Source organism: Lontra canadensis, unplaced genomic scaffold, assembly GCF_010015895.1.
Source record: "Lontra canadensis isolate GAN:19392208 unplaced genomic scaffold, GSC_riverotter_1.0 scaffold27, whole genome shotgun sequence".
NCBI classification, from domain to species: domain Eukaryota; kingdom Metazoa; phylum Chordata; class Mammalia; order Carnivora; family Mustelidae; genus Lontra; species Lontra canadensis.
In genome coordinates, this window is record NW_022631021.1 from 11,386,158 (window position 1) to 11,404,508 (window position 18,351).

The 18,351-nt window shown below is 35.2% G+C and overlaps 1 protein-coding gene across 1 annotated transcript in view; it reads left to right on the top strand.

Moving 5' to 3' along the window:
- EYS (eyes shut homolog) overlaps positions 1 to 18,351 on the top strand; it is a 1,652,140-nt gene that overhangs the window by 812,709 nt on the left and 821,080 nt on the right. Inside the window, 2 exon segments of the mRNA XM_032864581.1 lie at positions 2,484 to 2,608; positions 13,473 to 13,597. Coding sequence (XP_032720472.1) covers positions 2,484 to 2,608; positions 13,473 to 13,597 — 250 coding nt within the window.

Consider the following 18,351-nt stretch of genomic DNA (forward strand, 5'->3'; position numbering starts at 1 on the left):
CAGAGAGCCTGCTTCTCCCTCCCCCACTCTCCCTGCTTGTGTTTCCTCTCTTGCTGTCTCTCTCTGTATCAAATAAATAAATAAAATCTTTAAAAAATAAAAAGAATTAATATTAGCTGTTATAAAAATTATAATCTAAAATTATAGAAAAAGCTCTTATTCCCATTTATTAATCTGTCCTTTTTTCCCAGTATCACCCCAGACTTGCCTTCACACATTATATCTCAGACATTTAGAATTACTTATAATTTCTGGATTAAGCTATACTCTTCTTATCTTCATCTTTTTCTATACTCTTCCTAATGCTAAGAATGCACCTGTCCATATGTTTTATTTTATACTTGATTTCTTATAGTAATTACATTATTAAGTTTGTTACATCTCTATTGTTCCAACAAGGCTGGTTGTTTTTTGGAGGCAAATACAAAGTTTTACTTTTCTTTATATGCCTTTAGCATTCAGAAAAGATCTGTCATGTTGCAGGCACCTGGTAAATATGTAACTCTCTCTCCTGAACATTGCACTTTAATCAGTGTTTGTACACCCTACATCAGTTCTCAGACCATGGTTTAATAACTGACATCTAAGTGGTTTGTATAAGTAGCCCTAAAAGAACATAGGGAGAGGAAACACATCAGATGCATTCAATGTCATTCCCTGTATTTGTTTCCTAAGGATGGCATAACAAATAACTATAAACCTGGTGGCCCAAAACAACAGAATTTATTCGCTCACAGTTGTGGAGAACAGAAATATAATATCAAGGAAAGCCATACTAATGTGTGGAAATCTAATGTCAGGAAAGCCACATTCTCTCTATAGGTTCTAGGGGAGAATCCTACCTTTTCCCTTTTAACTTCAGAAGCTCCAGGTATTCCTTGATTTGGGGTGGCATGACACTAACCTTTGCCTCCTTCTCCCCTGTGTGTCTCCTCTTTTTAGAAGGAGACTTGTCTTTGAATTTAGGGCCCAACCAGTTAATTTAAGGTGCTCTCTACAAGATCCTTTACTTAGTTACATCTGCAAAGAACTTTTTTTCCCAAATAAGGTCACAGTCACAGGTACCAAGTACTGGAACTTGGACATAGTGTTTTGGGGACCACAGTTCAATATCACCTCAAGACAAGATCCAGGTGCATTTTGCTGGATTTCTGAAAACACATTTTATTGAGGGAATTCCAAGGTGAAAGGTAGTATTACCATCAAACCAAAAATAAGTAAAATCAATACTTTAAATGTTATACTGCCTTCTATATTGGTTTCAGTTATATGCTAAATTTAAAATTAACTTATTTTATAAATTTAAATGTGCTCAGGTTTTAGAGTGAGAAGGTCACTAAGGAATCATCTTAATTAAATATTGTATGGATATATCCCATTGTGTGTGTGTGTGTGTGTGTGTATACCCACACTGTATATGTGTATATGTGTGTGTGTACATAATAGAATATTGCTCAACCATAAAAAGTGAAATCTTGGGGCACCTGGGTGGCTCAGTGGGTTAAGCCTCTGCCTTTAGTTCAGGTCATGATCTCAGGGTCCTGGGATTGAGCCCCACATCGGGCTCTCTGCTCAGCGGGGAGCCTGCTTCCCCATCTATCTCTGCCTGCCTCTCTGCCTACTTGTGATCTCTCTCTCTCTCTCTCTGTCAAATAAATAAATAAAATCTTTTTTAAAAATGTTAAAAAAATGAAATCTTGCCATTTGCAACAACAGGGATGGAGCTAGAGAGGATTGCACTAAGTGAAATAAGTCAGTTAGAGAAAGACAAATACCAGATGATTTCATTCATATGTGGAATTTAGGACACAAAACAATGATCAAAGAGGGAAAAAGAGAGGGGCAAACCCAGAAACGGACTCCTAACTATAGAGAACAGACTGATGATTAGCAGAGGGGAGGTGGGTGGGGGGTGGTTTAAATAAGTGATGAGGATTAAAGAGGGCATTTGTGATGAGAATTGGATGTTGTATGGAAGTGATGAGTCACTAGATTCTACACCTGAAACTGATATTATACTATATATTGACTCACTGGAATTTAAGTAAAAACTTAAATATTTGTGAAACATTTTATAAAACTATCAAGGTTTTCACTATTTTAAAAGTTTACTATCATATAATCAACTTTAGTCAGTGATCTCTATTATATAGGCCCAGATACTTTAATAATACATATGTATCAAGCTACATATACTTGAAATAAAGAAAGAATAAAATTGAAAATGACTGAGCTCTAAGATCCTGAGCCTTATTTGTTTTCCCTCTTTGTTTGTGGTTGTGGTTGTTTTTTGTCAGGACACCTTAATTTCATTGAAAATACTGGTGAATATCAACTAAATTAGCTCTCATAAATCAATCTTAATGAACAACTACTTCATGTGCTTAATTTTATTCAAATTTAACAAATACGAACTCCATAATATAGACTCATGCATATTATATATACTTTTTTTTTTTTTTTTTTTTACTTTTCTTTCTTAGATGTCTTCCTGGATTTTCTGGGAAATTTTGTAAAATTAATATAAATGAATGTTCTTCATCACTATGTCTAAAGGGTGCAAAGTGTGAAGATCACATCAATGGATGTATTTGCAAATGTCAACAAGGTAATTATTGAAAAATTATAATCATGCATGCTTTATACATTTACAAAATATATGTTTATGTATGTGTAAATGTGACAATACACTCCACCACTAATGTTGTTGGTTTTCAACTAAGTTTTAAGCAATGTGCACACTTAAAAAATATGAAATGGATGTTTTGTGATACTAGTAAGATACCATGTCACTTAGGGTATCAGCAAGAAATCCTGGTGCTGGGGCGCCTGGGTGGCTCAGTGGGTTAGGGCCTCTGCGTTCGGCTCAGGTCATGATCTCGGGGTCCTGGGATCGAGCCCCGCATCAGGCTCTCTGTTCTGCAGGGAGCCTGCTTCCTCCTGCCTCTCTGCCTGGTTGTGATTTCTCTCTGTCAAATAGATAAAAAATATATAAAAAAAAAAAAAAAAGAAATCCTAGTGCTTAGAGTATATCTCATTACAGGTTTTTCTACATTTATGTAAACTTCATAATCCTGATCATTACATCCATTGTGCCTGGCACACCAGCAAGTCCTTTGTAAATTTTAGCTCTTATTAATATTGACATTATTATTACCTCCAAAAATGGTCAATACAGAGATGGACAAGCTGAATAAACTGATTTTATTCAGGGAACAATTTTTCATTAATAACTGATGTTTTGGCCATTTCTGCCTTTGGTCATACTCTCCTTAAGTATACATAGATATATTGGGGCATCTGAGTGGCTAAGTCTGTTAAAAGTCTGCCTTTGGCTCAGATCATGATCCCAGGATCCTAGGATTTAGTCCTCTGTCAGGCTCTCTGCTTCTCCCTCTCCCTCTGCCTCCCAATCTCCCTGCTTATGCTTTCTCACTGTCAAATAAATAAATAAATAAATAAATCTATCTTTTAAAAAGTATACATTGATATAAACAATTTCTGTCTGTGTGTCTTTTCCCCCTCTCTTTCTTCTAGCTTTCTAATTTTGCAGATTTGTTGCTTTCTTCCTGTGTCCTCTGTCACTCATCTTATCCTCAACATTCACGTACATCTACCCAAAAGAAATAATGAATGCCTGAATTTCCTGGAGAAGTAATAACATCTCAGGAATATATGTGGGGTATATTTTTTGGTCACAGAAAAGAATTCTTTCTTTCTACAGACTCCATAGAGGACTTGAGACAGCTTGAAAATACCCCAGGGTTTGGGGTTTCTGGTTGTTTGGGTCCCTTGAGGGAATGACAGCCAGGCAGCCTTGTGGGTATTAGGGCTTCTATTGTATATGTGAAGTTATACAAACTCGTGAATACTTATTAACTGAGTATCATTGACATGTTGTTGACAAGTTCAACAGTCACTCAGTGCACTCCTCTGTTTTGGAATACCACATACTGATACTAGGCTTTTTTTTTTTTGGTCAGATAGAACATATGAAAACATTTCTACCTGAATGTTAAAATAGCCACCTCTACATAAAACTGTAACTCTTGCAGATAAAAGAAGTAGAATAGACATTGCAATTCTCTGATATAAAAATAAAAATGAATACCATTTTAGAAGTTTTGCTTCTCTTAAGCAAAAATATCTTTATTGAAGGCTGAACATTTAAAATGCTATAATAGCTACCATAGGCAATGAATGTAACCCTACAAAGACAGTTTAGAAGTAAAGCACCTATGTAAATCATTTTTACCATATCAGTATATATCTTATAATTGCTAGGTTTATTGTTTTCTGTTATATATATATATATATATATATATATATATATATGTATATGTATATATATACATATATATCTTACCATTGCTAGATATATAGATATATAAGATATATCTATATCTCTTACCATTGCTAGATTAGTTTTGATGCTCCAGGTTAAGATTTAACTTACTTTAGATTCATTTGGAAGCATGGAGCCATTCTGAAGCAGGTGTAGCATTCAAATGAAGCCCCATTCTAAATGCTGCTCATTAGTCCATGGTGGAAAGTGGGAGACCTCAAAAATGATATACCCATGCTTGTTGTTAGGTGTTAATCAGAACTTTCTGGTACTTTTGACTTAAGCCCGAGATTCCTCACAGTCTAGCCACAAAATCAAAATCCAAGTAAGCAGCAAATCAAGTAAATGCTTAGAAAATGCTGTGGACACCCTGCCAGACCCTTGTCCCTGATCCCCAGGGCTCTTTCCCGCCAAGGCTCTTAATCATAGCAGCCCATCATCCCCCAAAGTTATTTAAGGAATAATGGTGCTCTTGAAGTTTACCCTCCCCTTCCTCAGTTTCCCTACTAGCATAGTTAGCTGGAGTTTTTTTTATTTGTACAGTTAAATTTACTCTCTGGCGTGCAGTTTTTTAGTTATGACAAATTCATGAAGTTGCATAACTGCCACCACAGCCAGTCATGTAACCAACCACCATCCCCCAAAATGTGCTGATGCTACCCTTTTCCTCACCCTCAACATATATTGATTTTGACATAATTCTAATTTTTTTCTTTACCATTTTGGTCCTTGATAATCTACCCATTGCTGAGCTCTTCTTTGTGTTCTGAATTTTAGAGTCTAAAAGCCAAATGTGGGGAGACTTCAACCTATAAGTGTTTATGAAATTATAATTACAGTAACAATATTAGCACCTGCACACCATGCTATTTTATGTATATTGACTCATTTAGCTTTTATAACAACCTTTTGAAGAATGTCCTATTTTTAATTCCTTTTACTAATGAGGAAATGGAGTCCAGATTCTTTGGGTAATCTCCCATGGTACATTAGGGGCAAAGCTGAGATTCAGAGCCAGGAAGCCTAACCTGGTGTTACACACTCATTTCTTATGCTCGCCAAAGAAGGGCGTTCACTGAATAGCCACTTCCCAAAAAGTTTCGGTTATGTTAGATGGATAAGTTCTGGAGATCTAGTGTACAACACTGTGCCTATGATCAGTAGTACTGTATCATAGACCTACCATTTTGCTCTAAGGATAGATATCATCTTAAATGTTCTAACTGGAATAAAAAAATAAATAAAATAGACAACCATTTAAAAAAAATTTTTTTTTAAAAAAAGGACCATCACCAGTAAGATCCATCAGTGTTTTGCAGCTTAGATGTTAGCAATTCTAACCACTATGAGATTTCTTCAGGGAGGTTGCTGCTCACCCACATCTATCTGATTATCTCCTAAAATGTTTGGTAAGCAAAAACTGAGAACCTATCACTTTTCTGGGTAATTCATATCAACTTGCATTCTCCCAAATGTCATAGGAAGACACAAAGCCTGGCTCATTGGGTTTATACAGGTCTACTCCTCTCTTATCCATGGAGGAAGCCAGCCTTCAATAATGCTGATAATTCCTAGGCTGTCGTTTAAATCATGCCATCATCTTTACCTCTCCCATCTACCTGATAGAAACCTACCTTCACTGTTTACTTCCGTCTTTAAATTAGTTAAGCACTATAAATGATTGCCATATATTCTGTTTTCATCAGTTGGATATCTTAAGTTCACAATGTGTTGCCAATTATCAGAATCCTCCTGTCCTCGTGTAACAGCAATTCTTCCTCCATCATGGTAATCTTGGCTGCCTCTTTCACTGTACCTGCAGGTTTGTGATTTATCCTTTTTTCCCCATCTTCACTATTTGTTAGTCCAAATAGAGACATAAGGCACGTGCAATATTCCAAACAAAACACAGTTTCAAAAATTAAATGCCAGTTTGCTCACTAGATTTATCTGTAAAACACAACTGAAATTTAAATTTGATGTAAGAAGACACTCTAAGTGTGATTTAGTTTTGTGTCCCCAAATGCCATCTGAGAGGTGGTATTCTAACGGATCCTCACAGAGACTTCAGCACATATTGAACAGTGCAGTCCATTTATAATGCTGGCCATTGTTGTGGAATCACAGACAGGACCACAGGTAGCACAAGCCCCTCCCCTCTCTGTAAGCAGACAAATTAGATTGTTAAACCATTTCCTCCAAGCTAACTAGGTGCAGAGCTGTTTACGGTTGATCTCAGAACTCACTCATCCTCTCTGCATGAGATCATTGTGCAGGTTACAAGCTGAACAGCATTCAGGACAGTCCTGATTACAGAGCTCATCCTCTGCCTATGTAGTGAATTCAATGGCTAGTGAACTCATTTCCATGGAAGTATTAATACAAGCATTCAGATTATTTTATGAGGTAAAACATGCTTTCTTTTTTTTTTAGCCTCAATAGTCACATTTATAGTGTTATATAAAAATGTTTAACACTCAGTAAGTGAAACCACAGTTATCCCATTAAAAGCAAATTGAAAGTGAAGAGAACAATCTCTGTATTGGAAATGTGAATGCTTCCCCCAGAGTTCTTCTCAGTCCCTGGGGCAGTCTCTGTGCCCACACACTTTTTATACTCAGGAGGGATGTAATAGTGTTTATACAGGTGATGATATAAACTTTGGATACACATTTTGCTCTTAAAATAACATTATTCATTTTGAAACAGAAATGCTGCATCCTCCTTAGGGCAAGGAAACACAGAAACAAACATAGATAGTGTTGGCCGTGAATACTCACAATTATTTTAAGTCACGGGTATGACTTTTGTATTCAGAACAGAGGCGATACATAATGATCTTTCTTTTTAATCAAGACCCAAGCAAAGTGAAATAATCACTAATATGAAATAAAGAATGTATGCTATTGTATTTTCATGAAGATTTAGATGTAAAAAATAAATTCTACATATTCTAGAGTTAGACTAAGAAAAAATAATTTTAATTTATGTCATTCAATTACCAGATAATACATTAACAGTAAGACAGAATCATTATAGGCTTAGGTTTAATTTTACTTTATTTCCCTAGATTAGATGCAAATCACTTGGTGCTGAGAGGGAAAAGGATATGAAAGTAAAATATATAAATCTTTCAAATAGTGACTTTTATTTTCATCAATAAACTCAAACTATTATAACTGCTATGTTATGGCAGAGAATGGTAATATTAAAACTGGTCAATGTTTCTAACTGTATAAGTATTAAAAAAATTTTTGCTATCAACTTAAAATTAGTCTAATTTGTTCTTATTTTTATTATAATTTGACATTTAAATTTTTTTTATTTTATACCCTCATCATTAGATATGATTTATTCTGTAAGCACTTATTTAATTTCTATTATGTATAAAATATTAGGTTAGTACTGTGGTTTTAAAATTTGATTACTTTTCTGGAGAGCTAATGAAAACTTCTGGTATCTTGATTTTGAGCCACTAACCAGTATGTTCTGAATATTTGGTTACATTATTACAAGTGGATATCAAATCTACATGGGATTCAAAGGATGTTTTCTTTTTCTTTGCTTCTAAATCTTAAAAAAAAAAATCTTACCCACTGACTTTTCATTTCTGTTTTATATTCCCTTATCCTCCTCCCCTTTCTTATTATCAGTTGCCCATACCACTACAAGAACATAATCTTATTTACTTATTTTGTTATTATTTTTTACAAAAGAAAACTAATAAAAAAGCATTGTTTACATACATAAACCCTTTCCTCAAATAGCACAGTGCCATGTGTTACTCAGAGAAGCAAGATGATGAGCAAAAAACATCTAGAAACTGGAAAGAGTAAGATTCAAATTCCAGCTTTGTGACCTGGTAATTTGGGGATCTTTAACACTATTATAGAAACCCTCTGATTCTCAGTTTCCGATAACATCGTGTGGAAAAAAACCACCTAAAATGTGTAAAGCACTAAATGCAGAATTATAGTTAAGATATATTATTTTGGTATGAGGCAGCTGGAGCCCATTAACCCATGTAAATTTTACTTAACTTTCAAACTATCTCTTTCTTCATTCACAAAATTGGAAAATAGCTTCATTCACAGAGTTTGCTCAACAAGGCATCAGGAACAAATAATAGTCGCCAACATTCCTAAAAAAAACTTACTATATTCTATGTTTAGCAATTTGCACAGATTCTTTCATTCAAATCTTCAAATCTCACCACAAGTTCTATAAACTTTGAAGTATGTTTATTGTTATTTCCATTTTGCAAAGGCTTTGAAAGATCTCATGACTTGCTCAGCTTCCACAGCAAAAAGCCAGATTCTGGCACCTGTGAATATATCACCTCCACAAAAATGTAAAAAATAAAAGTTAATTTTGTTCATTATTTATTATGTTGCTAGTTTCTACCTCCCTTCACTACCGCCCCCCTTTTATTTCCCCTAATACATATTAAGAAGCTATAAGAGTTTTGAATTCAAAGACTGGCTCCCTGGAAGGAAGTCCAAATCTAATCTAATTATATGTGTGTGTGTGTGTGTGTGTGTGTGTGTGTTTGTGTTTATAAAATTGCATATATATTATATATGTTAAATATGAATTCATATATATAAAATATATATTAAACATATTTTCTAGAAGCAAGTTAAGTGGTTATTAATAGTTTTCTGATGACATTTAGTAACCCAGAGCAGAGTTTTGAAATAAAAGACTCAAATTATGATCAGTCTTTGTGTTGAAACATTTTTTGTTATGTAAGTTTCAGATATACAGCTTTATATTTCAATATCTATATACTACAAAATGATCACTACCACAAGTCTAGTCACCACCCATTACCATACAGTTGACCCCCTTCACCCATTCTGCCCACCTCCAACCCCTTTCCCCTCTTTACCAGAAGTCTTTTCTCTATGAGTTTTGTTTTATTTTCCTTCTTCATTTGTTTTGTTTGTAATTCCACATGAGTGGAAATCATACAGTATTTATCTTTCTCCATTTGACTTATTTTACTTAGCTTAATAGGTCTACTACCAAACCCAAGTTCAGCTACCCGTCCCTTGAAAGGCCATTACTCGAGACAAGTTTTTTATTGGAAAGGAATTAGGGCTTTATTCAGGAGGCTAGCAATCTGGGGAGAAGGCAGACTCTTGTCTAAAAGCCAACTCTGAGGTTTCTGCCTGGCCCAAGGGCTTTTAAAGATGTTTAGGGAAGTTAATCAGCGAAGGGAGTACAGTGGCCTACAACATTTCTTGATTTCATGAAGACTCTCAATGGGGCCAGCTACAAACATTATCTTAGTGCTCCAGAACTGAGTGAGGAGGGTCCGGTTTGTATTTCATGATTTGTGAGAAGACTTCATTCTACAAAGGAGGGCAAATTCTGCAGATACACAAAGGGAGGGGGGAATAAAATCTTCTGGGTGACCTAGAAAAAGAAAAACATTTTGCTAGAAAATAGGCTAATCAGAAAGTTGAGCTGCCTTTGAATAGACCTGCTGGGTTCTGTGGCCTGAGAAGGTTCTGGTCCTTCACTCCTCAAGCCCAGTGGTTTGCAAATCTCAGAGAAAATAAATTAGTTCCATTATACAGATCTGGGGACTTAGGTCAGCAAGAAAGGTGTGTTAACTTGAATTAAGTTAACTCTTCAGACTGGTTGGAGTGCTGCTACAGGTTCATCCTTGTTACCAATGGCAAGATTTCATTCTTCTTTATGGCTGAGTTGTATCCCCTTGTATAAATATACCTCATATTCTTTAACCATTCATCCTTTTAGTTTAATGGTTGGTTGGTACTCAGCATCCACTCCTGTCTGCTATGGTTTCTGTATTACAAAGACAAGAAAACAACAATATCTAGATGTCACTTGAAGCTGATGTTGTGCATATAAATTGAGTTCCAACTATAATAAACATACCTGAAATTTTGAGGATGTGGTGGAAGTCATTTATAGGTATCTTAGCAATTTCAGCTGGTAGGTAAGTTTATGGACACGTGAGATTTTCTGAGTCTCTGACTTTATGTGTATTAAAATGCAGAACCATCAGGAATGGCACTGAGACTCTGTAATCCAATGTCTAATCACTAGCTTCAGACTAGGAAGAGACAGCAAGAGAGACTGTGCCAGCAAATTCCTGGTAATCCAGCTTCCCTCTATTAGTGCAGAGAGTGCTTAAATTGAATAATTCTAATGGTGGCTTTTATATTTCTCAATTTCCTCATTATGGGGGAAGTGGCATCACCCAGAGAGTCCTGTGTGTGGTTTTTGGATTTACTCCTACAGCCCTTCCTTCTAATAATTTTGTAAATGTTTTGTTCTGTTTTTAAGACTCCTTCCTTAAATATCTAGAGTGGTTCCTGTTTCCTGTTCTAAATCTTAACTAACTTACTTTCTATCCTAGTTTGTTGTTTTTGACCAAGATATTTTTAATGTTCCCCTCAGCTTAACTATACTGTAGACAGGCTTCATGACTTCAAGTCCCTGACTTCCATTTCTTTAGAGCATTTACTTTAGAAAACTTGTAACTTTTTTCTATGCCCCTTTGAGATGTAAACATTCTTTCAGCCTTTTGTCAATTTTACAACCCAGAAATGTTTTTCTAGAGCACCTGGGAGTCATCCCTCTGAAATGTAATTACAGAAGGAGATAGGGTCCCCCTCTGACCCCCCACCAAACTCTGTGAGAAGCTAGGAGCCTATTGCCAATAAGTGAGAGTTACCAAACAAAGATGTCCTCAGCACATTGACCAACCTCCCCACAACCCAATATCTTCCAGTATTTTCGCATTAGGTCACTCCAGCTTTTGAAAATTCTCCCACCTGTCTTTGGTTCTGTGCAGTTAAATGAAATCTCTTTCTCCTGTTTCAATAATCTCTCTCCTTTTTACTGGAATACTCTTGAATAAAGTCTTCCTTGTCTTTTTAACTAAGAATGATGATTTTTTTTTTCTTTTACAGTTCCCATCTTTTGGCTTAAAGTTTTACAATGCCCTTCATAGTATTAGAAGCAAGAAGAAAATTACATCATCATTTTTAATTGTTTAAGCTATATTGTGAATTGTTTTATTCACTCAAAAGAATATACAATGAAGGAATATTTGTTTTATAAAATAATATAGTGAACATTTGTGTACCTCCCATTTGCTTTAAGGAACAAAATATTAGCAATAATTCCAGCCTCTTCTATAGTCCTCACTGAACACATCAATATTATCCCACCATATTCTGAACTTTATATTCAACATTCTCTTAGTGTTCCTTAGAACTTTATTATTTATATATATATGTATGTATATATATATATATATATGTATATGTCTAAGCAATGTTACTAAGCTTGCATGTATTTGATTTTTATAAGAATAGTTATCAGAATGTAAGTATTTTTATAGAATATGCTTTTATGCTTCACAATATGTGATGAGATTCAACCATGTGAGTGACTGGTCATGGTGGCTTTTTATAAGCTCTGCAAAAATGTTTTTTCTGTATCACCTTTTATAGCCTCCGTAGTAGAGATGCCTACAGAATCAACCTAGCATATGAAAGCATTACAAAGTGAAAAGAGTCTTGGATATAATTTTGGTAAAATTAGTCTTTTGGCAGCTCCTTCTAAGTTTGATCTGAACTTTGCCAAATCTTTTAAACTTGTGCTGTGTTTTTTCTTCTTACAATGTTATATTGCCCTAAATCACTTCTAAGCACCCCAGGATACTTATGTAATTTTTCTCTTACAATTTATCAGGGAAGAACAGTAAGAATAGGTTGCTAAGTAGGAACAAGAATAAAAACCCATTTCCAATAGCCAGAGTTCAGATTAAGTCCTGTTGGATAATACATAGAAAAATAAAGCTTATTTTAAGATTTTATCATTGAGAGAGAGAGAAAGACAGAGATTGCATGAGTGGAACTGGATGGTAGGTGCAGAAGGAGAGGGAGAAGCAGACTTCCCGCTGAGCAGGGAGTCTGACATGACCGAAGACTCATCCCAGGACCCTGGGATCATGACCCTGAGCCAAAGGCAGACACTTAACAAACATTAACCAACTGAGTCACCCAGACACCCCAGAAAAATAAAGTTTTAAAAGCTAGTAACAGCTGCCTCTAAAAACATTTGTCCCTAAGTAAAATAGTGTATTTAAGTTAACATATTCTTAAACATATTAAGAATCATTATAAAGAGATCCTTCATAGAAAAGAATCAATGGTTTCTAAAAAATGTTCTTAATGGGTACCTAGTAAACCGTAGTTTGGATATTATCTTTTGGATAGTTTAGCCATGTTGGTTGCTAGGTTGGTGATAAAATAATGGCAAAAGCAAAAAAAAAAAAAAAAAAAACAAACACACAGTGTGTTAGTATAAAAATTAGATCATTATGTTTAAAGAGAATTCTTATAGCTTATAGTCAGCTGAACATAGACATATTATTTATATTCTGTGGAATCACAGCTTAAGAAATACTAACTATAAAATGTTACAAGTTTATAAGAAAGCATTTTATATCTGGAAAAGTAGAGCAGTTGCTTTCCTCTGGATTTAAGATTCATACTAAATGGAAGTAAGCGGGCACCTGGGTGACTCAGTCCACTAAGCTTCTGCCTATGGTTCAGGTCATGATCCCAGGGTCCTGGGATTCGGTCCCACGTCAGGCTCCCTGCTCAGCAGAGAACCTACTTCTCCCTCTCCCTCTGCTGCTCCCTTGTTTGTGCTTGCTCTCTCTCTCTCTCTCTGTCAAATAAAGTCTTTAAAAATTAATAAATTAATGGAAGTATAGAGTGTGCTTATACCATTGCCTTCTATATATTTATTCCAAGGTAAAATAAACAAAGATATTTGGATATGTAATGTAAAATAACTCAATAGATACAAGCCGAAACTTTATTTTATAGACACTTGCTTCCATTTTTACATAACTATGTGATTTTAGGGGAAGTTATTTATCTTCTCTAAGTTTAATTTTCTCATCTACTGAATAGAGATTGTAATAATAGTTACCTGATAGAATGATTATGAAGATAAACTGTGATAATTTATATAGAATACCAAGTCCAATTATAATAGGAAGAGTATATATAAACTATATAAAAGCTATTATGATTATTATTAAAAATTGAACATATGCTTTGTGTTACAGGAAAGTCAGGACATCACTATGAGGATGGACTTGAAGAGTGCATTTCCAACTTATGTGTTCATGGAATATGCGCAGAAAATGAACCTGGCCTTGGCTCAACATGTTTACGCATATCTGGATTTGTGGTAAAGATTATTGATGGTTTTGTTGTGATACTTTTTTCCTTGTCTTTAAAATTCAGTAAGTAATAGAAAATTATCTGGTGGAAATTAGGTTGGAGAAGTCAGTATTAGCGTTTTTCTCTTTCTCTGACTGTGCATACTCCTTCTCAGCATTTCCCTTTCCCTTCTTGTCCATTCATCACATGTACCCTCAGCCTTTCCTTTCAGGAGAAAAGCATTCTGATAAATTGATTCTCACTAAGGTGCAAGTCACTTAATGTATTGTCCTTTAATGTTTTAATGCATTTGGAAGGAGGATGCCAGTAGAGGAATTACTTAATATTGTCAGAGTCTTGGCAGAACTTCTGTTTTGCCCAAGGACATAGCACTGCTTCCAGAGTTGGGCTCAGAGTATTGTATGTTCAAGGAGGATGAATCTGCTTTCTTTGCAAGTCTGGACTGATCTGAACTCCATTAACACCAGAATGGACTTACCTTGGTAGAAGTGTCTCTATTAAAAGATAGCTTCTGACCACAATCTTTATTAAAACTGACCACAGTACATGAATATAGTAAGGGAACAGCAAGCAGTTGGCAAGACTGTGATGTCACGAATTTTAAATGTATATTTATACATATCATTAAAAACAGACCAGTCTAAAATGATATAAAGGCTAAGTAGTTAGAGAGGACAGTCAGGTGACCCAGTGCAAGATTAAGGAATCAGACTTAAAGGGAAGGCGAGACCTGCCTATTGGCTAAAAAAATGCATAAGTATGAATAGAATCAGATGCTCAGAGCTGGAAGATGAGAAAGGAATGGTCAGAAGCAGAAGTCTCCATAAGTAGTTATGGAATTATATGGAAAAATGGTCAATAACTGTCATCGGAACAAAATAATATGAGAAAATCTGGACTTAAGTCAGATACTTTTCCCTTTCAGAGGGTATTCCCAAGGTTCATTTGTCTGAGAGAGCTTATCTGAGAAATAAACTAAATAGAACTGTCGCCTTCCTTTTTCTTCCAGTCCTCCCCTCCTGGCTTTGCCCTGGGAAAGGTTTTTTCCTAGTGATCACAGAAAGATGATCTCTGAGGAAGAATTTTAGCACCCTGACACCTGGATATGGGAGGGACTTGCAAGAAGCTGATTTTATGATGCCTCAGATTATACCAATAATGGCTTCCTTAAGGAATCAATAGAAAGGAAAAGATTGAAATAAATCCTTTATTTGAATTCTCCTGACAGTACAGACTGATAGATGGAAACCTAAATAATTAAAAAATAAATGCTCATTTTATAATTTTTTTTTTTATTGAACACAAAGAATTTATTGCCAAGTATCCTTAAAATTCCTTTCAGGGACACTTGGGTGGCTCAGTCAGTTAAGTGTCTGCCTTTGGCACAGGTCATGATCCCAGGTTTCTGGGATCAAGTCCCTCATCAGGCTCCCTGCTCAGCTGAGAGCCTGCTTCTCCCTCTGCCTCCTGCTCCTCCTGCTTGTACACACTCCCTCTGGCAAATAAATAAGTAAAATCTTAAAAAGAAATTCCTTTCAGTAGTTAATCCCCAGGATATATGCTTTCACACTGGAATATGAATCAACTAAAACTCATGCTATCTCGGGGAACCTGGTTGGCTCAGTCAGTTAAGCATCCAACTCTTGACTTCCGCTCAGGTCATGATCTCAGGGTCCTGGAACTGAGGCCCACATTAGGCTTTGCTCTCCATGAGGAGTCTGCCTGAGATTCTCTCTCTCCCTCTGCCTCTGCCCCTCACCCCACTTGCACTCTCTCTCTCAAAATAAATAAATAAAATCTTAAAAAAAAAAAAACTTGTGCTATCTCTTTTAATAAAAAACATCATATCTGGGGCACCTGGGTGGCTCAATGGGGTAAAGTCTCTGCCTTCGACTCAGGTCATGATCTCAGTGTTCTGGGATCAAGCCCCACATCGGGCTCTCTGCTCAGAGAGGAGCCTGCTTCCCTTTCTCTCTCTCTGCCTGCCTCTCTGCCTACTTATGATCTCTCTCTCTCTCTCTCTCTCTCTGTTAAAAAAAAAAAATCAAATCTGAAGGATAAGTACATTAGCGTATATTGAAAATACAAAAATCTTAAAAAATATGTAGTTTTATAAAACCCCAAGTCTACTAAATGGAAGGAAGTATTACAGATCTAATAATCTATATTTTAGTAAGGCATTTAGTAAATTAATTTGAAATTGATATTTTTAGTTACTCAAATATCTGCAAGGTAAAATAGAACTTAAAAAACTTACAATCATAAGAGATACTCTCTGTATAAAAAGCTATAAAGAGATTCTACTTAGTGTATTAGTTATGTTCTAAAATGCTTAGAAAATATAGAAAAAATTTGATTTATTGAAAAAGAATTTAACGTTTAAATGTTATGCATATCACAGACATTTAAAATTAGATATACTTAAAGGTATACCCTTGTAAATAGTACATAAATTATTAATTGGAGCAAAGATCAAAATATTTTGAAGAACTATAGGAGAATCAAAGAAAATCTTTAAAGTCTTTGTTGGAATGAGAGAAATGTTAGTACCAAGTTAGAATCATAAATATTGAAATAAAAGAGTAGAATGAAAAAACTATTCTGAAAACAGGTATGGCAATTGCATAAGATCACTGGAAAAATCACCTTTCAGATTTCCTTTCTCCCTTTTCCAACTAATCCTGAGAGTAAATGGAATTTAAAAAAAAAAAAAAAAGAATCATAATCATGGTGAAATGTCAAACTTCATTGGTTTCTTATATTTTTTAAAAAAGGAATGTCATTCACAGAAAGATATAAAATTTGAGAGAACCTCAAGAAACAAAGCAGTTAGATGGATTAAAAGACAAGTAAATTGCTTTGTTTTAGGATTAAGTATTATGTCTGCATGTTTGGTGAACATGAAAACAGTGATCCTAGGAAATATGGACAATTCACAGGATGTAGGTCATGGCATTCTACCAGCAGAATAGATGGAAAGAGACTAAATAAAATATTTATAATAAATATTTAGAATAAAATGCCCACTCTGATAGTCAGTGAGCTCAAGTAGGTATAATTTTAGTATCCTTAAAAGCACAGAATATAATGGTCTTATTTTTGTCATCATTGCTGGGGTTGTTTTATCAGTATCTTAACATATTAATCATAGTTGTTTTATATTTCTAGTCTGATAATTGCAAAATATCTTGCATATCTGAGTCTGGTTTTGGTGCTTTCTCTTCAAATTGTACTTTTCATCTTGTGGTATGCCTTATAATTTTATAGTTATAGGCAGACACGATGTGTTGGATATAAGTAACTAATGTAAGTAGATCTTTGGTATAAGACTGTTTTTATCTGGCTAGGAATCAAGCCATGTTTACTATTTGCTGTTGCTACAGATGTCACAGGCTATATTTTCTCCTGATATCCTTGTTTTGGTCTCCCCTGTAACCATTGGGTTTTCTTAGGACTTCCTCAGTAGACCTGAGATGTCTGTCTCTTTCAGTTATAACCCTTTGTTATTATAAAGGAGTCCTATTGATGTTGTTAAGGTGTGGAGGGAGGGCAAGCTTTCAACAGTTCCATGACTAGGTCTCAGTCTTTCAGTGACTCTGTGCCTTACCTCTGGGCTGTGACCTTCACATGTTCTGCTCAGTCTACCTTGCCCTTAGATGTGACAAGAAAGCTGCATGGAGCTAGAATTGAGTATTTCCTTTCTCCCAGGTAAAATCTGGTAAAATCATCCTTCTGGTAAAATCATCCTTCTCCAGGTCAGGACTTGTTAAGAACAACATAAAGTTCTGGGAGTATTTCAAAGCAGCTCTTCTCTCCTTTTACTGGAAGTATAGAGGGACTTTTCTCCCATCTTTATTGAGAGAACCTGGTAGAATTCCTGGAGGTAAAACTAATGAAAGTATGGAGGATCCCCTATGACTGGAGACCTCTGGAGTTCTTAGCTCTCAAGATTGTCCACACTGGACCTCCAGCATTCTGACAATTACATACTGGTACTGGCTCTAACTGTGGTTTCTGCTCCTGAGTTTCTGCTCTCCTGAGCTGTGATTCTCTGTATCTGCCCAACTGTCCCACCCATCTGGCAGAGAGCAGTTTGCTCTGTGACAGTTCTCTGACAGATCTAAGAAGAGTTCTTGATTGTTACTTTATATAACTTTTTGTGCTTTTGAAGAAGGGAGGGATGATTTACAAGCCTCTCACAAGCTGGACCAAAATTCAAAATCTTATGATTGTTTTTAAGAATGAAAGGACTTATGAATATATTTAATAAGGAAAATAAATGAATTTTCCTTCATTCATGAAATTCAATGTGTCTTTTAAGAAAACTGATTTCCTTATTCTAATTACATTTCCCAGGTAACAATCAAATGATTGTTCTATTTACCAGAGTTGCTAGAGATTTTCATGGAATGCTTAAAAGATGCCAATTCAACTGGCAATCAGATTCTCCACTAGCATAGAGAAAATAAATTATCTTGCACAAATATGTATTCCACTTGATACAGCATCACATGTGATCTCTGTTAAAATGCATAACAATATATCAAATTACTGGGAATATCTGAGCATTGGATTTCTGATTATAATGATACAGCAAAACTTATAAGCCTTTTATTGAAGCCTTTTATTGAAATAACTTGTAGGAATTCTCTTTACATTAAGTCTGTTTATTTTAACCTAAACTTCTTTCTGATGTCCTTCTTCAAACAGATCTTCAGAAAGATGCCACATTCTATATTCCTTCTATTTAAGCTATTTTAA